The 26418-nt window shown below is 43.4% G+C and overlaps 1 protein-coding gene across 2 annotated transcripts in view; it reads right to left on the bottom strand.

The window, feature by feature from the left end:
• The window catches only part of LOC144773631 (TRPM8 channel-associated factor homolog), a 149313-nt gene that overhangs the window by 48798 nt on the left and 74097 nt on the right, over positions 1–26418 (bottom strand). Inside the window, exons 4-8 of one of the 2 annotated variants that reach the window (XM_078658777.1) lie at positions 22459–23399; positions 7531–7625; positions 5682–5895; positions 5077–5313; positions 3093–3430 (exon numbers count right to left, since the gene is read on the bottom strand). In XM_078658777.1, the coding sequence (XP_078514903.1) occupies positions 3093–3430; positions 5077–5313; positions 5682–5895; positions 7531–7625; positions 22459–23399 (1825 nt within the window). The remainder of the gene's footprint in view (positions 1–3092; positions 3431–5076; positions 5314–5681; positions 5896–7530; positions 7626–22458; positions 23400–26418) is intronic. The other variant, XM_078658778.1, reaches the window with a different exon arrangement.

Genomic DNA, 26418 nt, shown 5'->3' on the forward strand with positions numbered 1-26418 from the left:
CCATAATTTATCTTGGAGGTTCTTATTTTTTGTATACCTGACAATTTGATCTCTGACCAATTCGTCAAGTAACTGAGCAAATTTACATTTGCTAGAATTTTGTTTTAAGGCTGATACATATTCTTCAATACTATCATGTTTTTCTTATTTCCTTTGAAAAAAACTGTGTCTAATAACAGCAATACAAACTGTGGGAGAAAAATGATCATCTAGATCTAAAATTGCAGCTTTGAATGCATCAATATCTCCTTCAGGACTTTCATGCTTTCGAAGTTCATTGTAAACTCATAGACCTTTGGGACCTAAGCAGTACATAAGAACTCTTTTTTTTCTTTCTGGAGAAAATGTTCTTCTCGAATATTCCAAGTTTGCAATATAGTTGAGAAAGTATTCCTTCCAGTCTACTCACGCCACTGGTGGTTCTCTAGGTACCGCTAGAAATTCTCTTGGTGTATTAATATGCATGGAGGAAGCATTTGCAACAACCGTATCACCAGGAGTTGAACTGGTACCAGAGTTGAAGGTAGTAGGCATGACTGAAAAATTTAAATGACTCTCCGACTATTAGCTTGAATAGTGTTTGAACGCATATCCAAGATAAAACAAATAAGATTTGGTCACTGTGAAAGTACTAATAACAAGTGCTCCTTCATAAATGAATGCAAAATAAACACCAAACTTACAGTACACAATTGCTCTCAAAAATTGCAAAAAAAATAATGAAGCAAAAAAAATAAGTACTTGAATATGAGATTGTGAACTGCTCCGAAATAAATAACTGGAGAATGAGAAGCCAAAAGTTATAGTAGGAGGTAATCCAAAATTGCTAAAATTAAGAATTTGTTGAAGTAAAAGCTACAGCACCCTTTAAATCCCAAACGTGTGGTTCAGTAAAATAACACATGTAAAAAAAATACCCTTTGTTTTTTGAAGTTTGCAGACTGGAGACTTCTAAAATCCAGATAACATTATTCGATCCTGAATTACTATGGCAACAAAAAGAAATCCTCAAGATGGCCGCTGTGCGTGACCTGGACATATGGACGTTAGCTGACCTTGCGTGAGCAGCGTCAGGCAGGCAGGGTGCTCATCTTCAGAAGAGAATCGTCATAGGCAGCTGAACATTATAGGGATCGAAGAAGGAACTAGCAAGTGCGCACTTTGAAATACCAGCCCACGTGAAGAAGAGCGCGCAGGTTGCGGGATTTGAAAACCCAAAATGCAGCTCAACTGTAGGTAAGAAACTGGCATACACTTACTGAAGTTGCTGCACGAAATCACGAAAACGTCAAATTTGAGTTTCACGTACCGCTGATGTACTACAGTTGTTGCTTGCTTATCAAACGCGTGTGGGCAAAATAAAGTCTGTTTTTCATTTTCTCCTCCTGTGTTTCCTGTTCCAAAGTGGTCTTTGATGCCATTCACCACTTCCAGCTTCACGAGGGAAAACAAAAGCGCCCAGCCTGTCGCCAAAATTGTTGTGATGTTCCCAGTTTCGATTTGGTAATAAATCTTCTTCATTCAAGATTTCATGTATATAAGTAAAAAGGGTGCTGGCATCCCTAGGAAAGATCCTGGACAGAGTGTCCTCACGTTCTAAGTTCCTACCTTTATACAGATTCTAAATGATGCCAACACATTCTACATGAATATTCTAACAATTAAATATACATTACTACACATTCCTTCACTGCACAAGTCATTACAATGACTTGCCATAAGATAAGGATTGATGTAGGACTTTAAGTCCAATACTTCCCTACTGTTGCACAGCGTTGTAATGCATTCGTTATTAGGACTGCATCATTAACGCCTGCATGGTTCCGCCTTACAACTGATTATGATCATCAATGGCTATGAAGCAATTTTTGCTAGTTGGTGTATTAGATGATATCCACAAAAGTCATGTAATTGGAGGTCTCTGGATGGGGTGGCAGCATGCAACATGGTGAGTGCTAATTCCCTTGTTAATCAATAGAAGCAATCATTTTGGGTAGGTAATAGGTTGCATGCTCAACAGATATGTATGCTTTGTTGCCTCTTCGATCTTAATTACTTGAACTCAACCTTGTAGGGATAATTAAGTGCATAAGTATGCCAGAGAAGGCGTGTAATCACAGGGTGTGTCCGTGTCACCCAAATCAACAAAGAACTGTAAACGAATAGGAAGGGACTAGCAGCACCGTCATTGTTCCCGAAAATAAATTCTAAGTGACCCGCATCTAGTAAGGGTAATAGATGAATAGTTTCCTTCCCCTCTCTCTTGTATGAACATATCCTACCTGTCTTGCCATGCTGGATTCTACAAATTCGAGCATTTGTCATGAAACATTTCCTTCCATGTTCTTACTAGTAAGGGGAGCAGGGGTTGAAGGCAGGTCTGTAAATTGCTGGATCCATTGGGTTGGCCAATGTTTTCTTCAGTAGCACAGTTATTACAGCATGTTGTAGAAAATTGAGGACCATGGCTTGTTGTAAAGACATATTTAGAATAGTTTTTATCCCCAGGTAAAGCACAGAGGAGTGAAACTTTATCTGTTGGCTGTGCAGTACCAGGATAACATGTTCGAGGCTCCGAGTAGGACAGCAGCTTTACTTGCTTGTTATGGTCTTACAATTGCAAAAAACAGTAAAGCTAGGACCTGGAGAGAGTCTAACCAAGTAAAATATGGCACCTCTATATTATCTGATATATCTACTCAGAGCCCCAGAATATAATTCTCAAAGAAGGTTTTCAAAATGCTGATCTGAAACAATTGGGTCATTCTATACTATCTCTGTCTTCTTACAAAGTGCTGAATAAGTTCCTTCTTCAGTTCATTGCCTGAGTAATCTGTTCAGTTTCTGAGGAGGAGCACTGTATTATTTTTTTAGGATTGGAGGTCCTATTTGTGCAGAAGAAGTGAAAGTAGCCATTTTTTAGATGGGGAATTATGATTGAGGTGTCAATGTGTGGAATTTTCTGAATGTATACGTTTACCAAGACGATTATTCGGGAGACTCGATTATATAAATCTATGTTAATTCTGCCCTTTATAGTCATGCAAACAGATCACAGTCACATGTATGCCTCCTATTACCCAAAAGCTCACCTGCAGATATGTCTCAAGAGCCGTCCAGACAGTCCAATCCTCCAGCTTGGCACCATTCCTGATGTAGTTCTTGATGGCTTCCGTTCGGACTGCTGGCTGAAGGGACTCATGAGCTTTGCTTCTTGTGATCCCCAACACCTTTTCGCTTACGTAGACAGACCAGAGGTTGCAGGTGGACTCTGTGGTATTAGGTGAGATGTTCCAGCCCCAGCATTGCTGATTGTGCCCCAACTCATGGAGGGGACCCCATGTACCATCACTTTTAATGTGCTCCAGGTCTATGAGGTCTTTTACTGATTGCAAATGACACATAACAGGATAGCCAGAGTGCAACCAGCCTGCAATGGAAAGAGAGGGGAACCAATTACCACAACCCGCAGTAGACACATGCAAACACATTGTTGAGCTTATACAATAATCTGAGGTTGCTGTGGTTTCCCTAGAGTTTACAGAGAGCCAGACTTTGCTGTCAGACCATCCCTTGCCCACCACTTTCTCCTGCTTCAATAGTTTAAGGCATGCTTTGGATTACTGGACTAAGTGTAAGCTCCTTGGCCTTTTAGCTGTAATTGAACACACGCATGATAAGGGTGCATGACGTGACACAGATCAGAAACATGCAAAACGTTTTCCACGATGTTGACATCAAAACAATCCACACAATGCTGTGACCACTAAGCTGTATCACTGGAGCACCCTAACTGAAAGCCCTACTTTGGCAAGATTCAGCCCCAAGACTTAGTTCCCAATATGGGACAAAGGACTGTATGAGCCTGGCATGTTCATACATCAAGAAGATGTGTCAATCTGATGCCCTCATGAACAAAGTCTAAAAAATTGCGTCTGATTGCATTACAGCTTAGACTTTTGAGTGAGCTCTTGAAACCTCAAGAAAGAACATCATTGACTTGTCTGTCCCAAAAACACTGTTCAATTAGGATCATCAATCTTCAGCCTCAGAACCAAACCTGTAAAGCTGTGTGTAGGAAAGACATAATTCACTTTTTGATATAGTGCGAACTTGACACAAAGGTATCATGCATCAGAGCGCTTTATATGAGTACCAGTCGCGTTACACATGGACACATTCATTTTTGTTAGACACGGGGACTTTAACTGTTTGGGCCAGAATCACATGATGTTGAGCGTGATTGTCGAGACTTTAACCTGGTTCCCCAGCTTTGAGATCGACCGCCCTAGCCATTAGGCTAAATCCTCTCCCCACTTAATGCCTTCCAGAAATTGAGGAAGCTAGTTTTGCGAAAGAGGCTTCACCAGACATTTGGACAAATTATGTCCTTCTGTGGCCACTACCCAAGCACATTAAAGTCTTGGAACATATTTGAAAAGCAGCAGAATCTTAATTGATAGTAGAATGATTATTACATTTTTGAAGATGTTACATAGAGTGGGAGGTACATAGTGTGCTGAGAATCAGGAGCCATGGGACTAGATGTAAGGCTCTGCATAGAATAGAAGAGGCTGGAAAATCAGGGTGGAAACTCAGGTAGTGAAATTTAAAGCGTGGATGGTGTATATGCAACTGAGAGACTTGGGTGCAGTAGGAAGGAGAGGATCTGTGTGAATAGCTAGTCCAAGCTACACGTTCAAATACTAATATTTATTTCCCTAAATATATTTGACAAGATAATTGTACATATTACTAAATTCTATCATTTAGAGAATTGTTCATTTCCTAAATTAAATGACTTTTGAAAATATCTCAAAATTGTGATCCCCCCATCTCTCTTGAAGAGGAATTAATGTCTGATCTTGTGAACTGGAATGAATGCCTGACCTCGTGAGCTTGAATGATTGCTGTAAATCTGATGAATCTGTTAATGCTGCTCTTCTAATCATTATTTACCAAGTGAACTTTGAATCAGAGCACTGTGCATAGACACTATACTGGCCCTCCTGTATGGGACAATATTGCCCTACCTTTGGCACTGCCTGCCAGGAAATGCCAAGGTGCAGTTCTTACCAGCTGATATTTGGACATCTGCAACAATTCTCTCTGGCCTCAAAAAGGATGGGATGGCAGCAAGCTCTGCAATAGCTGCCATCATGCGGTCCCATGTGGACATCAGGGCACCAGGGTTCTTCACCAGGCGGGCGTTCTCCGCAGGAACAGTGAGGATGATGTTCTCAGTGGCAAACTCGGCCCAAGGGGCAGGATAGTGCCGGACAGTGTCCAGCCAGGCTGACTCAGTGGTTTCTCCTGCAGCAGAATTAAAGATTATGTGACTTGTAAACCTAGATTGAACATAAACACCAGGCATTTTATAGAAAATGATATAACACAAGAACTCCTGAGTGGCAGGATTTGCTTGTGGGAAGAATTTTCAATCAGAACAGACCAATCACATGGCCAAATAAGTAATGATCTTATGTAAAGAAAAAACACACTAAGACAAACTTCAAATGTTTAACTTGATTCATTTACATGCAGAACATCTCTTTCCATATAGTTCCGAACACTTAGAAAGTAATCATGTACCACTAATAAATGATTCAATAATGGAGTGAGAAGAAAAACTTTGTATTTTATTCAACCACCCTTTAATTCTAATAGCACAGTCTACCCACCATGTTTATAGAAGGGTGCACGCACTGCCCCTTGTATGGTGACTTGCACAAATCCAAGCTGGCATCCAGTAGGCACCAGGATATAGATGAGACCGCCCCACAGGTTGGAGATGGTCATCTTCTCACTCTTAACCTGGTAAATCTTGATGACCACTGGTGGGCGATGGAACTCCTCCGCATCACTTAGGTTATCTGAATGGCATCCAATCTGGACCTAGAGGTGAGGAGGTGGAGTCAGGAAGCGTGAATGGGGAATGGTTACCATTTACACCAAATTAACACAAGTGAGAAACAGCGGACCACGTAGATTATTGTTGCACTCTACAAAGAAGCAATGTCATTGTTCAGCAATATCATGTGGATAAAATGTCATCAATCAACATGAGCAGGGGTCCAGCAGACCACATACACTAATGTAAGCAAAGAATAGTATCTTGTGAAATAAACATCCCATTATTGTGTGGAACAAGGCATTCTTCCCTTGTATATGAACATACCTGATTAGGGGTACAGCAGACCACACACACATTCTAGAAATGTGGAAGTTCTTCTTTGCTGAGGAGGTTACATGTAGAAATAGGATGTACTTCCCCAGTACATGGATTGATATGTGCGTAGGAACAGCAGACCACGTGCATGCTATAATAGCTTGGAAGCACATCTTTAACGAGGAGGGTGAGTCATAATATGGGAATGGGTTGTGCCTCCCTTGTGTATGAACTCACATGAGTGGGTTATACACACTTTATAAGTGGTAAACAACCTCATTGGCAACTAGGTTGAGCTATTGTATGGGAATAGGCATGCTTCCTGTGTATGAATTGACTTGAGTGGGGTACAGCAGACCACACACACATTACAGTAACGTGGAAGCAAATCATTGATGAGGAGGTTTTGCCTTTAAGTGGCAGTTGGGTGTTGCTTCCATGTGCATAAACTGACACATACTACAGTAGCATGGAGGCATATCTTTTGGTGAAGAGGTTCAGTCATTGTGTGGAAATAGATTGTGCATCTATTGTGTATGAAGTGATTGATTGTGAGTACAGAAAACAACACACTCTAGAAGTATGGAAGTGTATCTTTGGCGAGGAGGCTTCAATATTTTGTAGAAATGGGCTGTTACTTCCTGTGTGTATGAATTTACATAAATTGGTGCACTGCAGACCACACACTTATTGTAATAGCTTGGCATCACCTATTTAGCAAGGAATTTCAGTTAGTTTTTGGAATGGGCTATGGCTTTTTGCATACAAATGGACTTGAGTGGGATACAACAAGCAGGGCACACACTGTGGAGAAGTGTGGCTCAATGGTTAGAGCAGCAGACCCTGATGCAGAGGTCTAGCCCGGGACCAGGGTTCAATTCCCCGCTTCGGCGGGTCTTGGGCTCAAAAATTCCACGGACCTGATAATTCTCGCTGCGGTGCCTATTCCAATCATGGAGTCCCACTCTGCAACTCTGGGCAATAGCTTGCTTAATCTCCACAACGGCCCCCACAACGCTAAGGATGCCTGGCCTCCACCTTGGGGGTGCCCAGGAGTTGACACCTCACAGGGAAAGCCAGGATGGGTTCCACAGTGGTATTCGTACAAGTGCCTTGAGACCCTGGCGGGTGAGTAGTGCGCTATACAAGTATCAATTTACAATTATGGTAGCTCTGCTGATCTTCATGCAGCAATTTGAATCTTGGGCTCTGTTCTTAATGCAGTGTTGTGGCTGGTCACCAAACTCCTCAGTGTTCATCCCTTGTCTTGGCCCCAATAATGGCAGAATATATTCTTGATAGACATAATGGAGCAGATAAAACTTTAAGGACATTTATTTCTATTATAATTAGTTACTTACCTGCAGGTCTGCTCCGATGGCAGCTGGTGGGAATACAATGGTTGCATTCTGCAGAGGGTGGAGGTAAAGGCCTGTGCTTCTCCAAGCTCTGGATCCTGCAAGAATTGAGACATGTTTAAAAAACATTGCGATAAAATGTATAATACCACACACAGATTGAAGATTGTATATTCAGCATTTTTGCATCAAGATGAAATGTTGCTCACACCCAAGTCCAGTATAGAAGAGTGGGCAACCCTTGTGTGTGGATTACTGATGGAGATGTGAGCAACATGTGCAAACTGGACTGTTACTGGCTGTATTACATGCTCTTTGCGGTCAATCAATAGCCATGTTTTGTAATGTGGTAAGATCTAGGAATCAGGAGCAGGAAGAGTGGAATTTGAGTAATGCATGGAAAATGTAGCAAGTGTAAAAAATCTTGCAAAGATCTGAGGATTGGTATACATCCTGTTGCATAGGTGCATGCATACTTGAGTGGGCTGATGCACTGTGTCCACTCCTTGTATAATGTTGACTCTGGCACAATGATGGTAATTGGTGGGATACTATGGGCATCCATGACATGATGGTGTCCCCTCTAACTTTGAGGGCTGCAGTGGCATTTGTGGCTGTACCAACTAAACTCCCTGGTACAGCTGTAATGGCTATCCTGTTCCTCATTTTCTTGTGATAACAATCTGTGAGTTTGTTTGCAGGGGACTCACACTGCAAGCCTTCAACCATGTAGTCTATGTTTTTAGATGTAGCACACTAATAGACTGTATGTGGAACAACAGCCTCAGTATGGACAGCATTATTCAAGTTTGACATGGCAACAGCATCCCCAGAGGCAGACATTTCATAGCAGAGAAGAAGGTATGTGACAGATCCGAAAGACTTTGCCACAAAAACTAAGAAGCACATGACACCTTTCCAGACCACACCAACCTGGCTGCAGAATGCCTGAGACCAGATGGCCCTTGCAATCCTCAGCTAAGGAGCCTGTGCAGCTTTAATATCAAAAACCCAGAACATCAGAACCAAAAAGTAACATTGAACTTGGATCACATTCCTCTGCTGTTAGAGGGAGTATCTGCCTCAACAGGAAGACAGCAAAAACATTCCTCAATCAATGATACTTGGTTAGTTTTAGAATACTTACAAAGCACAAGACTTTAAGACAAATTCTCACCTTATGACCAGTGAATAAATAGGTCAAGACATTAAACTTCAAGATGACAATGCTTCAGGATGTCACCCCAATTATGAAAAAAGGACAATGTAGTAACATTATGCATATTTCCATATCCTAATGAATACAAGGCACCAAGAAAACCTAAAATGTGTGGTAAGTGGCAAACATTAAAGACAGGCACTTCGGGTTTATAAAGTGTCTAACAGTAGTAAGAGAGCTCCTAAGGGTAAAGAGCATGTGTGTGTACCTATGTCAGGAACATAGTGTCTTGTGAGTTAGAGATAGCGGGACTCTTTTGGTTCTGCATGGACTCTATAGAACAGTAATGTAAGTGCTTGGGTGTGGTTGATAGAATTCTTGATGTAGAATGTTCAGTTAACAGTTACACGCTGAGGAATAAAGGCGTGCAATCCCAAGCTCTGTCTGTGGCGTGATCATTTACATGCCACGAGGCTGGGGAGGATGCTACAAGGATGAATGGATGGTAAAAAGAAATGTGTTTCATCAAAGCCAGACATCATAGACCACAACATTTTGATTGGATTCCAGCTATGCTTCACCGTCAATTTAGAGAATTGTCTCCCGTCTCAACCTACATATAAAACTTGCTTTGAGTCGATATAGACACAGGAAAGCATTTGCGACTCTCTCATAATAAAGTCTAAAGATATTTCAGAACCACGTTTGCCTTTAGTAGGGGCGTCACTCTCTGAGCGGTTGTCATATGATTGAAGCTTCGTTTTTTACCGCTCCTAGAAGCAGTGCAGTATAATGTCCCATGTGCACTTTCAAATTAGAATGCACTCTTGCTGTGGTACCGCAAGGAGGGGCAGGGGCATCACTAATGTTTCAGTAGATGAAAGCCTCAGCCACACCGAATGCTTTTATTAAAAAGGCTCCCTAAGTCTCCTCTGGACACATATCCATGACCGGACAAGAGGCTTCGTATCGTATCGTAAGGGGTGCTTATAAAGCGCACTGACACCATGGGTTTCCTGGCGCTGGTCAGAAGTGAGGGGGGACAGAAAGACTAACCAGATTGGGGGAAGAGCCAAGTTTTTAAAGATTTACGAAAAAGAGTCAAAGAATTAGAAGTTTTAAGAGAGAGAGGGAAAGAGTTCCAGAGCTTGGGGGCCAGGTAGGCAAATCTCCGGCCTCCAGATCTGCAGAGCTTGTAAGAGGGGACAGTCAAGAAGTGGAGGTGGGAGGATCTCAAGTTGCGGGATGGACAGTAGGGTCTGATGAGGGATTTCACAAAGGCAGGGCAGGGGCCAGCTAATGACTTAAAGGTAAGGCAGCCGATCTTGAAGGCTGCCCTAGAGATGACAGGGAGCCAGTGGAGTTTGACAAGGAGGGGCCTGGCGGATTGCCACTTCGGAATCCCTAAGGCCAATCTTGCCGCCTGATTTTGGACCACTTGCAGTCTAGCCAACGATGTTTTAGGCAGACCATGGTAGATCGCATTGGAAAAATCTAGGCGGGAGAGGACGAGGGCCATGATAACCTGCAGGAGGGCATCAGGTGTAAGAAGATATGCCACTTTCCTGATCCTGCGCAGTTGGTAGATACAGGACGAGACCACGGTCCCCACCTGCGGCCCTAGGCATAAGGCGGAATCAATGGTGACCCCCAGACTCTTCACCGAAGCTACCGGGGTGGGAGAAGGGCCCAATTCCGCCGGCCAGAATTGAGGCCCCCAGAAGGTGGCGCTCCTACCGGGAAGGAGGAGCTCCGTCTTACCGGGGTTCAACTTTAACTGGTTGTGGCCCATCCACTGGAGAATGTGGGACATGACTGCCTGAAAGTTGGGGATAGCAGAGGGGGAGTTGAGAGAAAAAATGAGTTGCAGGTCGTCCGCGTAATTAAATACGGTAACGTCCTACTGCCTCAAAGAAAAGAGAAGGGGGCGAAGATAGAGGTTAAAGAGAAGAGGGGACAAAGAAGAACCCTGGGGGACCCCACAGAGCGAGTGCTCTCTAGGAGCCCTGAAGGCGCCCAGACTGAGGGTCTGAGACCTGCCAGTCAGGAAGGATCTGACCCAGGCCAACGCCAGGCCCTGAATGCCAGCCTGCTCGACACGGCGGAGAAGGATGTTATGATCCACCGTGTCGAAGGCGGCTGACAGGTCTAGTAGTACCAGGGCCTGGGGGGCCCCCTTGTCAACACCGTCTCTCAGGGCATCCACCAAGATCACTGTCTCCGTAGAGTGGCCGGGTCTGAAGCCCGCCTGATTGACCTCGAGAAAGTTGGAGCTCTCAATGAACTGTGAGAGACAGGTGGTGACGTGGGCTTCCAGGATTTTTGAGAAGAAAGGTAAGAGGGAGATAGGGCGGTAGTTAGCCGGGGCAGCGGGGTCAGCCCCCGGCTTCTTCAGGAGGGGCACCAACACCGCCTCCTTAAAGGAGCCCGGCACCGTACCAGAATAGAGAGAAGAGTTTAGCAGAGGGAGAATGCAGTCGGGTAAAGAGTGGCAGATGTCCCGGAGTATAGAGGGGGGGCAACAGTCATCTGGAGATCCCGACTTGATGCGGGTAGCGAGAGTGGCCAAGGAAGATGAGTCTAGGAGAGGAAATTGTGTGAAAGAGGAAGTATTGTGAGGGGGAGAAGCGGATCCAGCGCCAGGAGACATAACAGGGATGGTGTCCTTAATCAATACGATTTTTTCGATGAAAAAAGTACTAAGGGTGTTACATGCTTCCTGTGTGGGGGCCTGGGTAGGGAGCGTCCTGGAGTCGGAGGTAAATTCATTAAGAACCTTAAAAATTTCCTTAGACTGGCAGGGGGCAGATAGGGTTTTACCTGAGGCATACGTTTTTTTGGCAGCCATAATGGCAAGTTTATACCTATTGCGGGCAGCCACATAGGCGTCTCTGCTAGAGGGGCAGTAGTCCCTCCTCCACTTGCGCTCAAGCTGGCGGAGTTCCAGGTGGAGAACTTTTAGGTGGGGGGTAAACCATTTATGGGAATTGCTGTGCCGGGATTGGGGGAACTTAGTGAGGGGGGCAAAGATGTCACTGGCTGTGGTGAGCCAGTCTGCCACAAGCCCATGGAGCTCGTCGGTGCCAGCGTCATTGGGTCGCAGGGGATAAGTATGGGACAGATGAGCCAGTAGTTTAGAGGAATCGACAGCCTTCCACTTGCGAGCCGAGCCGCCCTCCCGTGGGGGGACCTTGATCTGGCCAACCGCCGAAAATGTGGTGTCGATCAGATAGTGGTCTGACCACACACAAGGTGTTATTAATGGGCGAGAGGACGTGACTCCATGGGTCCAAATATGATCGAGGATGTGGCCACCCTTATGGGTGGCGGACCTGACAAGTTGGATAAAATTCAGGCTCGTAAGACCCTCGAACAATTCGGAGGCATGAGGGCCAGCGTCCTCGTGCTGAAACCAGTAATTAAAGTCACCGATGATGACAATGCGGGAGGAGCTGGTAGCAATGTTGGTCAGCTGGTCGATAAAGGAAGAGGGGAAGGACGGCATAGAGTGGGGGGGGGCGGTATAATAACACAAGAGTGACTGCACCTACCCTAGTCCCCAGACTGAGGACCAGGGTGTCTACTTCCGGTAGAGTCATGGCCGTAGAAGCAATGATCTTAAGATCCTTGCGTATTACTGCCGCCACCCCTCCCCCGATGCGACCCCCTAATCGATTAGAGTTCAACAGGAAATAGTCGGGGGGTAGCGCGGCCAAGATGTCTGGGAGAGAGTCGTCGGTAAGCCAGGTCTCTGATAACAATAAGACATCGGGACTTTCAGACATGAGTAAGTGCAGGATGTCAACTTGGTGCTTGACCATTGAACGAGTGTTTAGGTATAAGACCCGAATTAACGACTCGATAGGAGCCAGGGCGGGAAGTGATGGAGTCGGCGCAAGAATAGGGGTAGAAATGCCTGCAATGCCGAGTGATGTGATGCGAGCCCAGGTGTCGGGGGGGAGAGGGCTGGCCGAGGCATGTAGGCACTTAAGGGCAGGGGACGAGTAAGATATAAAGGAAACAGCGTCCCTAGGCCCTGGTCCCGTACGGCCGCGGACGGGCGCAGACGGGCTTAACTCAGGCGCAACTCCGGCGCGCCTACGTCGCGCCCGCTGCGCTCGTCCGCTGCGCTTCCGGGGAGTCATTGCTATTTAAGCACAAACCCCACCCCCAGCTAGAGCGCAGCGCGCGTTGCCGCCAGGGACCAGGCCCTCACCCAAGATGGCGCCTGCCCTCCACAACAATCGGCACGTCAGCCGTGATGGACCGGGGCAGGGAGGCACACCTCGGGATGTGGGAACGAGTAGTAGATCACCCGCTGTCTGGCCAGAATTAATCAGGTAAGTGAGTTAAAATGATTTTAAAAGATTAAAAAAAAGATCGCGCTGCCAAGCGCTGTGAAGTGGTCAGGAGTAGGTAAGACCAGGAATAAAATGAAGACGGAGACAGAAGAGCCCCAGGGAATGCCAGTGGCTCGCAGTCTGTCCCCAGCGCTCAGCGGACCTTCGGTAGTGCTGCCACCACACCTCCTAGTACCGCAGAGCGCCCCAGATGTCTGGTCAATTTAAGCACAAACCCCACCCCCAGCTAGAGCGCAGCGCGCGTCGCCGCCAGGGACCAGGCCCTCACCCAAGATGGCGCCTGCCCTCCACAACAATCGGCACGTCAGCCGTGATGGACCGGGGCAGGGAGGCACACCTCGGGATGTGGGAACGAGTAGTAGATCACCCGCTGTCTGGCCAGAATTAATCAGGTAAGTGAGTTAAAACGATTTTAAAAGATTAAAAAAAAGATCGCGCTGCCAAGCGCTGTGAAGTGGTCAGGAGTAGGTAAGACCAGGAATAAAATGAAGACGGAGACAGAAGAGCCCCAGGGAATGCCAGTGGCTCGCAGTCTGTCCCCAGCGCTCAGCGGACCTTCGGTAGTGCTGCCACCACACCTCCTAGTACCGCAGAGCGCCCCAGATGTCTGGTCAATTTAAGCACAAACCCCACCCCCAGCTAGAGCGCAGCGCGCGTCGCCGCCAGGGACCAGGCCCTCACCCAAGATGGCGCCTGCCCTCCACAACAATCGGCACGTCAGCCGTGATGGACCGGGGCAGGGAGGCACACCTCGGGATGTGGGAACGAGTAGTAGATCACCCGCTGTCTGGCCAGAATTAATCAGGTAAGTGAGTTAAAATGATTTTAAAAGATTAAAAAAAAGATTGCGCTGCCAAGCGCTGTGAAGTGGTCAGGAGTAGGTAAGACCAGGAATAAAATGAAGACGGAGACAGAAGAGCCCCAGGGAATGCCAGTGGCTCGCAGTCTGTCCCCAGCGCTCAGCGGACCTTCGGTAGTGCTGCCACCACACCTCCTAGTACCTCCTAGGCTTGTTATTATTTCAAAGTTTCCTGAGCCTGTGCTTTGTATATGAGCTCAGGATGACGGGTTTTCTTGTGGTTGGTCCTATCACTGCTGTAAAGTAAATGGAAGGGCTGACATAAATTATTTGAATTTAAAATGCTTAATGTATGAAGTTGATGATGAACAATGGAACAATGCAATGTTTACAATTGAAATCATTGTCCATATTGATGTTCCCATCCCTAGTAAAAAGGGTACTGATTACTTGAGAAGGACTCGCATCTTAATAGCCCAACATCTTACAAGACGTTATAAGTGATGCCATCAAGTTTTTACTTTAACATGTCATGAGTGATGTAGTATGTGTAAGTTATTGTTTACCGAATAAACTATAACTGGTGAATTTCAGAGCGCAAACAATACTTTTTGCCTTACTTCAACTTGCAACACACACACATGTATATATATATATATATATTCACTGAAATAAACAAAGGTTGAAGTAACATTATAGTTAGGTGTTGTTAGAAACGGGAGTTCCCGGTAGGCTAGGGCACGCGCCAGAGCCAGAGCCAGGTCACCCGTTTACTTTAGAAAAAAAACAAAGAGGGGTGGACACCCACCGCTGAGTAGCCAACCAGGCAGAGCAGCAGTTCCTGGGAACAGTCAGGCCGCTGAGGAGCCAAATGCGGGGTGGCCATCCGTTTTCTCAGGCAGTGCAGAGGGGGGAATCCCACACACTGGGATTCCCTCAACGTACATCGGCAGCACAGCGCTGCAGGATCCCCTTTTCTTTTCCTCGGGGGGATTAAAGTATAGTACCCACGAGGTGCAAGGATCCAAAAATGTAGATGCAAGGCTGGGAAAGGTCAGCAGACTGGGGGACAGCACAACCAGGCAGAGGAGCAGTTCCTGGGACCAGTTTACTTAAAAATAATTTAAAAAAAGTGGGGTGGGCACCCACCGCTGAGTAGCCAACCAGGCAGAGCAGCAGTTCCTGGGAACAGTCAGGCCCAGCGAAGAGGCAATCCTACCAAGACAGCAGCCTTCGCTCCTGCAGAGTCTCTCCTTGGTCCAGTAGAGGGTAGAGGGGCAGAGTTGGGCACAGGGGCCACACGCAGGGTCCCGCGGTGGTTCCTCCTGGCAAAGTGTCCCCTCCACATCCACACAAGCGCAGCAACCCACATGGGCTCACAGCCCCTGTATTTATACACCTCCCTACCCTGCGTCTTGAAGGAGGTAGACGTTTCTGGAAGGGTCTGGGGGTAGGGGCTTCTGGAAGGGTCTTGGAAGTTCCAGTACCAACTGGCACTGGGAGGGGTGTTAGTAGGGGCGGAGCTAGCCTTGTACAGGGCAGGCACTAAACTAGTCAGGGACAGGGGATTCCTCCGCCCACTACTCCAGTTGAAGACCTCCCACTCAGCCTGACCCTGCCTCCCTGGAGCCTCCCACTCCTCACCAGCCTCGGTCACTTGTAGAAACAGACAGGCAGGCAGGCACACAGCACACCGAAATGCCAACTTCTAAAAGTGGCATCCCTAAAATAGTAAAAGTAAATCTGCGCACACCATTGCGCAGCATTTATCATTCCCATTCCACACATACCAAACATGCCTTACTTATTTTGTTTTATTTAGGAATTATCCCATAAGAGGGGAGTTCCCAATGTTAGCTAATGGAGGGCAGAGAGCGTACGCACTCTGCACTGCTAACCAGTGCTAAAGTGCCCAGAGTCCTAAAACCACCATCACCAAGTCAGCAAAAAGGCTAGGAGGAAAGCAAAACGTTTAAGGATGACCCTTCAAAAATGGCCAAGTCCAACAGGTGTGATAAAAAGTTCAGTTTAAAAAAAAAAGCCTTAGAAAAGAATTGAATAAAAAACAAAGGTTAAAGTAACATTATAGTTAGGAGAGTTTCTCATTGACAATGTTAACATTTTAAACTAAAAAGACACAGAAATTCAGTAGGTATAATTAATAGCACTAACTATAACTTGCACCCCAACCAAGGACTGCTTATGACCTCACATATGACATCACTCATGACATGATCTATGACTTTTATTCATGACTGATGACATCAACCAATAGGTGTGCTTTAATAGTTCACATAGTGGTGGGTAGTTATCATTTCACTTTTCTACTTAATTGTGTACAGCCTTATTACTGGTTAAACAACTCTGCTCCTAATGCATGATAGATATGTAGAGGCACTGAACATGTTATAAATCTTTGTATTGAAGAGTATCTCTGTGTGCAGGTGACAGCTGAATTATGTTCATTATGTTCCACACAAGTTTTTTGGTACTGCAGAAAACGTTCCCAGCTGGGCAAAGATTCTACATACTACTTACTCCATACGTCAGCATGATCATTTATACTTCACAGAAAAGACTGTTTGTACAAGGAACTAAAATACACACGTGTGCTAGTTTTTCTATAATAGATGAGCTTATGTAAAGTTTTCTCTACAGTATGAAAACTGTAGGTAGTATGTTCTTTAGCACCTTCAGTTTGTAGTTATTTTTAACCAATAGTGTTGTTTGACAACTGCTGCATAGAGAGTTTCACTGTCTGCAAACAGTATGATACCCAGTAAATTCTCTCCATGGAGAAATAACTGTTTATAATACCTACTTTTCGGTTTATATCAATTCCATTTTCTTACTCTAAGTTCTGTGAGTGTCAAGGGTTTGATACAGATAAAAGCTGTCCCTGGTAGGACATTTGTTTTTGAACTGACATTCACTATTTTGGCTTTCCGTCAGCAATTGTATATATATTTAACACTGCATTCACTGAGTGTTTCCCATATATCTGTGGTTGATTGCTAATTTCATCTATGCTATCTGTAAAGTGTATGCTATAGGCTCAATGTAACATATAACTATAACTTACGCCCCATAATGCACTGCTTATAACCTCACATATTACATCACTCATGACGTGGTCAATGACAACACTGATGACATCTCAAATTACATCAATGATGACATCACTGATGATATCTTGTAAGTGTAAGTATTCAGTAAATGTTTCTGAGAGTTAAATATATATACTAAGCTAATGCATAAGTCAAATTACTATTCTTTCTGTACTAATGAGTGATACTATTTCTAACATATGTCATCTAAGTGGCTGTGTGACTGTCTGTATCAGCGTGTGAGTGGATATATGAGTGGCTGCATTGGTGTGTGAGTGGGTGAGTGAGTGGCTGTATAGGTCTGTCATATGGGTCTGTGAATGGGTTTGTGAGTGGTGTTCTGGGTGTGTGAGTGGTTGTATGGGTATTATCTTATGTTAATGTTACAACAATGCGGAGCCAATTGATCTAAACTGGAAACCAACATTTCAAACTTTTCAGTACACAAGTATCAATTTCAGGAAGAACTTATAGTACTTTAGCTGCTATCTTTCATGAAGGAGTTAACATAACGTTTGGCCACTACAATCTTTATTTAAAGACTGAAGGTGTATGTAAGGAATAAAATGACAGCAACCTTAAATTGAAATGAAAATTACCTTTCAAACTAGAACATTCACACCTCTTATTTCTTCAACCAAAGTTCTAAGGAGTATTTTCGGGAAACAAAATATAAGGTCTTACTTGTATATGGATTGCCAATGTTTTAGACAGCCTTTGACCTATAAGGGGTGATGTCTAAAAAAGTTGTCCAATGTTCAACAGTGCTTTTGTATTATAGGAAGGAGTTAATATACCATGTGTGTGAATACTAGGCTCTCTAGTACCAGGTTGCAATAGAACTCAATGACATAATACAGACAATGGAATCACAGCTGTCTTCAATTGATAGCAACACTACCTTTCAATTTTCGGATTTGGTACCTCTTCTGTCTTCAACCAAACTTCTATGAAGTATTTTTGGATAAAAACTAAATTGATGTTTTTATCTACATGACTAATCATCATTCTACATATTACTTGGCCTTCTTGGGTTCATATTTTGAAAAGGACTTCCAGAACTCAAGTTTGGATTACATTTATGAGTAGTTGAGCACTATGTTTATTAATAAAGTGAAAGGTTTGAAAATACATTTCTTTACATTACTGTAGTACATGTCGGTAAAACAACAGTTTAACAAATGTTATTGAGTGCTATGCTTAGTGTCACTTATTTACAAAGTTGTACAAAGTAGATCGTTTTTTTCTACAATCCATACAATTGTTTTTTTTCCCACTGTTCATTGATGAAGCTTCAGATAGTTCACCGTTCACGGTGTAAAATTATGAAAGCTGGGAAAAGTAAGTGGGAAATTAAATGGTTATTATATTGTGATATAGCGTTGCAGCTTGAGTAATGTATACTATTATGTTTCTTGAATTTTGTAAAACCGAATCTAACTGATATTTTTATTCTTTTTCTTTTACAACAGGGCTTGGAGTGATATATGTTTAGATGTATCAACATAGGTCTACAGTTACAGACATATTTATATGACATAGCAATGCAGTGTGTGTTCATGTAAACTAAACAGTAGATATCACCTCCTCACAGTTTCTATCACCAGGTAGAGATCCTAGGAAATGCCCATGCAATTCATTGCCACTTTTATGACCACTGGTCTCTGATTCTAACTCGCCCATGTAGGTACTCACACATGCATCTATTCTTTAGCCATACACTTACTCATGCACCCTGTCACTCACTCATACAACCATGAATACGCCATCTTACCAATTAGACATCCATACAACCACGAACACCTCCTCACTCACCTATAAAGTCACTAATATATATCTCACTCATCCATATACCAGTCACACTTTAACATACTCACACATACACCCACTCACACAACCACTCACTCACCCATACAGTTATTCACACATTTACACATAAACCAACGACACCAGTTCAATAGCCCATATAGGTACTTACGAACCACTCCCTCACCCATGCACACAATCATGCACCTCTTTACTCACTTATTCATATTGGGACTGATGCAGCCAGTCAATAACCGATACAGTCACTCACACACACACTCACCCACTTATAGAACCACTCACACAGTAACTCACTCTTCCATTGCGTTATTCACAGTCACTCACTCACCTATGCAGCCACTCACACACCCTCTTACTTACCTGTTTCGGCACTCATGTACCCACTCACTTAGCCATACATGCACACAAGTGTAGGCATGGACTGTTCTCCCATTGTGAGAATAGTGCGGCATCTTAAGCAAAATTGTCCAACTGCTGCTAATTCTGGTATCCAGGATGGAACAGGGCTAGCGAGAGTCACACCTGTAATGTACTAGGCTGATCATCATCCAAAGTAACTGTTGGGCTATCCCTCTTCTTTTTTTTCCATTAACGCTCTTGAAAACTGTGTTGAATGGATGGTCCGTAGATGCTTCAACATCCCCGTGGTTTGGCAAGAGTATTTGCAATCAGACCCACAAGACAGGACTTTGTTGCATAGTGTACAAGTCACCTTACGAACGTTTACTTTTTTTATCAGTAGGGATTGTAAACAATTCACACACAATACTAATCATTGGAGATGTTGGCTCCTCTTCATTTGAAGAACTGCTCTGGTTGTCCTCAGGTGGTGGTACTGGAACAGACACCATTTTCTCTCTTAAATTAAAACCAAAATTGGGATCTGGGCGAAAGCTCTGTAAAAGACCTCCATAGGCTCAAAAACATAAGAGATGGGTATGGCTCACTGCAATATGTATGCAATGCTTTGTAACCAATGTAATCCATTTGTTTCTGAGTGACATGGGGTGCGCAATGCCTTTGCGGGTACTTTGCGACCAATCATGAATCCTCAAAATATTTTAAAATGAACTTTAAGATGTATTTCACTATAATTACACTGGTTTCAGTGTTGTATTAGGAAACCTCTTACTTTAAATAAAACTTTAAAGATGTCTATATAAGTATTTTTAAGTATTTTATTACTTTAAAAAAAATACACCTGAGCTGGCACTGTGTTCGATGCCATAAAGTTAGTAAAACGCTCTTTAAAATGTTTTTTCTTTCACATTATGCTACTTTTATTAGTTTCTTACTATTCCTCATATCTTAAACTAAACCTTAAAAGTCCCCATATACTTGTTTCAGCTGCATCAAAATCACGCAGGAATCGCAATGCCTCTGTGTCGGGTTGCGACAGGTATGCTACTCCCAAAATATTAATACAAAAAATTCAGAAAAACAATAATAAATCACTGCACATACCTCCCAAACACACAAAACACCTCACAGACAATACTGTTATTGCTGATGCCCCCACTCACAGACCCTCACACCCACTCACAGACCCACTCTGACACTGACTCATCCAATCACAAACCCATTCACACTCATGCACCCACTGACTGGCCCAGTCAGATATTCACACACCCAATCACACACCCACTCAAACATTCATACACACACTCACAGACCCACTCAGGCTTCTGCACTCACTCACAGACAACGGAGTATTAGGACTGTCTAGTTTCTAGAGGACATGCATCATACTAGCAATATTGCACTAGAAATAAATGTTATCATGTTTATGATCTTTGTTTCAAATGGGTTAATAACATGGTTGCACCCATACCTTTGGCACTCTACAATAGGCAAAGTGTACCCACTTGGGTGACAGATGATGCTTCTAAATAACTGGTAAAGATTGGAAAACATGCATTTGTCCTGTCATTATGATGATATACCCACTGGGGTACGAATAATGTTACTATGAATTATTCAATGAGATAAAACATTGCAATTAAATTGTCACATCATATATGGGGACCAAATGGCAATGTTTATTTAAAAGACAGGACTGAAAACGTAGCTGTTACTATAAACAAGATAATTTTGGTTGGTTGATTAACATTAGCTGGTAGTGTGATCCACCATGTTTTTGAATAGTTTGTGTTGAGTTGAGGGATGTTGGTCCCTGTAGCCAAGTTCTGCCCATCGTGATTGAGGAGTAGTCCCAGGAAGGCTCTGTCATGGGATCAACATACTCAGCATCCTGTAGCATCTTCATAATCCTGTATTTCTTGCATCAGGACCACTCCATTGAAGTCTATGGCAGTTTGATCATTCAGTCTGGAACTGGATTAGAGACTGCTTTGACTGCAAGGTGCCTGTTCTACCAAGTCTTATTGACCTATTGACCTCTGTGACTTGCTCCCTGCTGGAGTAGGCTGCTCAAAGTGAGCCGGAGTACCCCACAGCAACTTTATAGAAGTTTACAAAATGTCTCATAGTAACCACTAACTGCTCTAATTGCAATTGCTTGTTTGCAATTTGCATAAAAAACTGGGATTTAAACTTTGCTTAAATATTTATACTTCTGGAATCGTCTGGTGGATTTTGTTGATTTTGGTGTCTAAAAACTAATAGGAATAACCTATAATTTTATAAATTGGTGTATGAGTTCTCTTGTGTCATGTTTCTTTCTCATTCAATTGTTTTGGTATTTCTAAATGTTTTGCTCATGTTCCTTTGTTAAAGCCTGCCTGCTCGAAGCCACAACATTTTACAAATGAGCCTGACTGGACCCAAGATGGATTTGTGAGTTTGTTACATGGAGAGGTTTCACAATCACACCATATATTAAACTACATCCCTCACATATTTTATTTATTATATTCCCTACATTCCGAATGTATAGGTATTATACATATAATACGTTTTTTGTGTTTCTATTAAAACAATTAGGGCCTAATTTAGAGTTTGACTGATGGTGTCTCATCTGCCTTCTTACAATTACATCGACTTTACTTTCTTTAAAAAATAATAAGAGTACCTAAAACATGTATATGTACATCATGTTACTCCTGCACAGTGAACACTATTGGCAGGAAAAATGTACATGTTTCTATAAGCGAATATTACTTTAAATTTAAAAATATGAATGAGAAAAAATACTTTGCTGTGAGCTTCCTTTAAATTTGAATTCCAGAAGCCATTTGGTTGACAGCATTTTCAAAAGAAATTCCTACAATTTGCAGCTACAGGGACATTTTACCTGTGTTATTGTTGGAGTGCAAGTAAGGAAAGAAGGGCTATTTGTATTTTTCCCCTTCATTACCAGTGTGGAGTATTATCTGCATGGTGATAGTGACATGTATTGTACTGTAAATCTGTCTGTTTGTGAAAAGACACATGTTATACCATCAACGGAGGTGTTGGTACGTGGCAAGGGTGGTGCACAAATGTCCAACCTTAATTCTCCAAAACTTTAAATAAGGCAGATGGAATTTCATAAGAGGAAAATTCACCACCAATTTTGGGCTGTTTATTCACATCCGCAAATCTCTAACAAAGGCCCCTTGTCCAGTATCTGAGTATAATTATCTAGCTTCCTATACATTTAAGATCCTAAACGACCATCTTGTTACACAAGAATAGTAAGCCAGTTATTTGACAATGATACAACAAATTTGCCCATACCTTGGTTCTTTGCATCGATGGTTATGATGACATCGGAATAATCAGGGTATCGATCATAAAGAGATGTCGCCAGCTGGATCAGAATCGACTCATTTGAGTTGTTTCGAATCGGATTGTCTTTACTCACTGTTGGAATCCCAGTGCGACGTAGCAGATCCTTCAACGTTTGGTGAATAGAGAAGACCGCTGCAGAACCTTCTGCTGACAGCTTCAAAAACTGAGCACAGTCTTGCCCCAGTTTTTGGAGCCACAGTACTGGAGATGGCTTTGTATCCTTCTTTTCACTGTTATCTTGCAGGAACCTGGAAAGAGCTCTACGAAAGTGGTACACCTGTGTCACATCTTCAGGCTTCATAGGTTTGTAAGTATCAGTCTTCAAGGATTTGCCCAGGATGCAGATTCCAAATGTATTTAGTATTTTATTGCCGGGATAGTCTGCTACAGCATATTGGCCTGGATGCTGCGAGGCCCACCACCAGGCCTGGCCTCCAATGAGCAAGCCCCCTCCTTCAGCCACAAACTGCTGGATTTGCTGTGCCTTATCATCAGTGTATGACTGGCAGCAGTAGACACTAAGACCTGGGATCAGGTCAGAAATTCCACTTGGCACCTTGTTCTCATTGAGAAGATCATTGAGTCCCTTCAAGCTGTTGTCAATGCCAATTTTCCCCTGCCTCCCTGCATCCAGCCAGGAGATAGCATTGAGCAAAAATGTTTTAAGATAAGGTGTGTTCAGTTGGCGCTCATGTGTTGCAACAACAACTCGCCCTTTGCCATAGTATGCAGCAGCCAGAAATGACTGATGAGAATCATCAAGTCCAACAGGGAAGGCCAGTATCCCATGGACCAGGAGCTGGGAAGGCCCTCCTTCATTTTCAATGTTCAAATCTGTAACTCCAGTGAGAAGGCTTCTTAAATCTTGGATGAAGTCAATACCATGTCTGGAAAACAAGACAATTATCTGAGAGTATCCACTAATGGAAAACAACATGACAATCATCTGAGATTGTGCAGCAAGGACAAACAACAAGCACTAAGAGAAAACAAGACAATCACTTTAGAAAGTGCACTAAGGTAAAACAACATGACAATCATCTGAGAGAGTGCACTAATGGAAAACAACTAGTGCTAAGGGAAAACAACGGAAAAATCATCTGAGACCATGCACTTAGAGAAAACAGCATGACAATCATTTGAGAGAGTGCACTAGGGTAAACAACAAAACAATAATCTGAGAGCATGCACGAAGGGACAACAAGTACTAAGGGGAAAAAACAAGACATTCTGAGAGTGTGCACTCTCTAATATAATTATTTTTTTCCAAACCTACTCCCCTAAAACAAATAAACCAGTATTAAAAATGCAAGTCTAATAAACATATAAAAACAAAATACGCATTAAGGGACTGTTAATGAGTTTTAGAGTTGATGGAGCGGGTGGCATGCCACCACCACGCACCTGCATCGCCACTACTCGCTGCTACCCATCCATCCGATTACAAGTTTTTTTATGGAAGTGCAACCCTCCTAGATCCACAAAAGCCCCATTACGGGTTTCCCTTAACTCTGCTGCAACACTCATTACAGGATGAAAAAGGAAAAATCACATCTCTCCGGACCTCCAATCCCTTAACTGACTCCCCGATGAAGCAAGAATTCAGCTGAAAACGGCATGCATGACTCACAAAGCTCTGCACTTCTATACCCCAAGCTATCTCGCCATGAAGCTTGAACTTTCTGAAGCCTCAAGATCCTCTAGAAGCTCTATCCCCTTACTGCTGAAACCATGAAGATTCTCCAGGAAGAAAATGTACACTAGAGCTTTCTCTGGCATCGCCCCAAGAATTTGGAACTCCGAAATGAGAATGAGGCCTTCATCTACATCTTTCAAGAAAGAAGTCAACCATTTATTTATGAACACATTTCTATAATAGACTTTTAGAATTCCTAGGCTCGGTGTTCCTTCCTGCCCATAAACAATTCATAATGGCACTTTTTTACTTCTATGTGTGCTGCATACAGAGAAGCAGCAAATCATCATTATTTAATGATTGTTTATGAGCAGAAGGGACACCTTCCTGCACATGAACAATCATTCATGGTGTTTTTTCTTTCTATGTGTGCTGTGGCACAATGCCCTTGTAAATATGCTCTACTGTCCCTTCTGTGGATGCTCATCTGTTCAATTTACCCATGAGACCAAGACCCTCTACGAACTTAAGCCAGAAGCAGTGTGGAAATATTGCTTATTTCATTTTTCCTTCCATTCACACACTCTGCATGTGAACACTAGCAGCCAGTCCCTGTTCTTTCATCCTGCCCATAAGGCCACCAACCATTACAAGTGTAAACAAGAGTTTGTCCACCTCTTCTAGGTTATGCCTGATGTCACCATTTATCAGCCAGAAAAGGTTGACAACATATATGACAGGTAGCACAGTGCCTGCTCTTTGTAAGGCAACACTGTCTGCCAATGGTCTGCGGTGGCACAGGGCCTCACCTGTATAGTGCCACAATAACTGCCATTGGGCATAGGTAGCACAGGTCCTACTTTTCAAGACTCACAATTCCTGCCTTTAGGTGCAGGTGGCTCAGAGCCTGCCTCTGCTACAGTCATGCTGTGTGCCACTGAGCGCAGGTGGTAAGATGGCACACAGCCTCCCCTGCAGAGAGTGACGTTGCCCACCATTGAGGACATGTGGTAAAGGGCCTGAACTGAACTGCACTTATCACACACGCTCTAATTCGGAACAAGGTTTCTTATTTTAGGTTTCAAATCTGATGGATCGTTCTTAGCCTCTTTGTGAGAGACTCTGGGGCTCATTTACAAGTCACTTTTTGTGATGTTCAGGCTGCGCACAGGGCTTAGCCATATCTATAAGGCCACATAACGCCACTCTGCATGGCTTTTCATGGCCTTGTAGATATTGAGTGGGGCTACACACAAGTTGCTGCCTTGCGTTGCATCACAATACGTAAGTGTGTGATGGGTGTGTTATGGTTGGTGTTCCCATGTAACACCCATGGCATTTGATATATTCCCAGATGTACAAGTTGTAAACCTAGGAATGGTCAAAAGCCTGCAACTCCCACGAGAGGCATAGGGGAGTCGCAACAAGAAGAAATAACATTATTTCTACATATTTATTCCTCTTTCTATGTGTGCTGCATTCTGCAGCACACATAGAAAGAAGAAATTCCTTTCATTGATTGTTTTTGTGCAGAAAGGGGCTCCTTCCTGTACAAAATTAATCATCCCTACAACACAGACACCCTTGCACCATGGTCCAGGTGTGCCTGCATTGGTGCAAGACAGTCAATTGAGTGCCAGCACAGAGAAAGAGGAGAGGAATGCAAAATGCCTGATAAATATGCAAATTCCTGTCCTTCTCTTATGCTGTAGGGCAGAGTAGCAGGAAGGATTGAGGTGCTACCATATGCCAAAATATTGTAAATGAGGCCCTCTGAGTGGCAGAATTCACATGAAGAGATTTTGATGGAAGAAACGCTGCCTACCTTTGGAGGAAGGTTTCTCAAAGGCACAAGTCAGGTAAGAAGATCCCCATCAGAGGCAAAGTGGTGTATTCTATCTTTGCAATATACATGGGTCAAAAGTTAGGACTGGATGATTTTTGCAGTGCTACCATTTGTCATTTTTTTACTATTTGTTGGGAAGCTCCACTGCTAAGCGACAGATGTTAAGTAGGTTGCTTATGGGGGAGCAACCACGTACAGCATCCAGACAGGAGCAGGTAAACTGGTAGATCTACAGGCTTGGGATTGGTCAAAATATCCACAATGGATGCAGCACACTGGATTCTTGTGTTGAGTCTCATTTCCTAAACATATTTTAGTCAATGAAAAATAAGTCAGCATATCTCCAGAAATGTATTAGCTACAATATGCCAAGCCCTCTCAAGTGCCTGTAACTACGTGCAATTGAAAGCGTTCTTTTAAAAAT

This window comes from Lissotriton helveticus, chromosome 8, assembly GCF_964261635.1.
Source record: "Lissotriton helveticus chromosome 8, aLisHel1.1, whole genome shotgun sequence".
NCBI lineage: Eukaryota > Metazoa > Chordata > Amphibia > Caudata > Salamandridae > Lissotriton > Lissotriton helveticus.